Source organism: Ailuropoda melanoleuca, unplaced genomic scaffold, assembly GCF_002007445.2.
Source record: "Ailuropoda melanoleuca isolate Jingjing unplaced genomic scaffold, ASM200744v2 unplaced-scaffold28501, whole genome shotgun sequence".
Lineage (NCBI taxonomy): Eukaryota > Metazoa > Chordata > Mammalia > Carnivora > Ursidae > Ailuropoda > Ailuropoda melanoleuca.
The window spans coordinates 546-948 of record NW_023198839.1 but is presented as its reverse complement, the minus strand read 5'-3'; the positions used below and the strand labels follow the sequence as shown (position 1 = coordinate 948).

At 46.4% G+C, this 403-nt stretch overlaps 1 protein-coding gene across 1 annotated transcript in view; it reads right to left on the bottom strand.

Moving 5' to 3' along the window:
- Positions 1 to 19: 19 nt before the first annotated feature.
- The window catches only part of LOC117798197 (60S ribosomal protein L22-like), a 914-nt gene continuing 530 nt past the window's right edge, over positions 20 to 403 (bottom strand). The window contains exon 2 of the mRNA XM_034650614.1: positions 20 to 391. Within this exon, the coding sequence (XP_034506505.1) occupies positions 20 to 391 (372 nt within the window). The remainder of the gene's footprint in view (positions 392 to 403) is intronic.

Below are 403 nucleotides of genomic sequence, written 5' to 3'. Positions count from 1 at the left end.
CAGATTTCTTTCCATTTATTTAATCTTCTTCCTCCTCTTCCTCCTCGTCCTGGTTAATCTGGAAATACCGCAACTCGTAGCTCTCCTTGCTGTTGGCAACCACGCGTAGCCAGTCACGCAAGTTATTTTTCTTTAGGTATTTCTTAGTGAGGTATTTGAGATACCTCTTCGAAAACGGCACCTCGGAGGTCACCGTAATCTTGCTCTTGCTCCTCTCGATAGTCACCGCTCCTCCACCGAGGTTCCCAGCTTTGCCGTTCACCTTAATTCGTTCTTGCAAGAATTGTTCAAAGTTGGCAGCATCCATAATGCCATCTTCTACCGGATGAGTACAATCCAGAGTGAACTTCAGAACTTGTTTCTTTTTTTTACCGCCCTTCGTCGCAAGCTTCTTCGCAGGCGC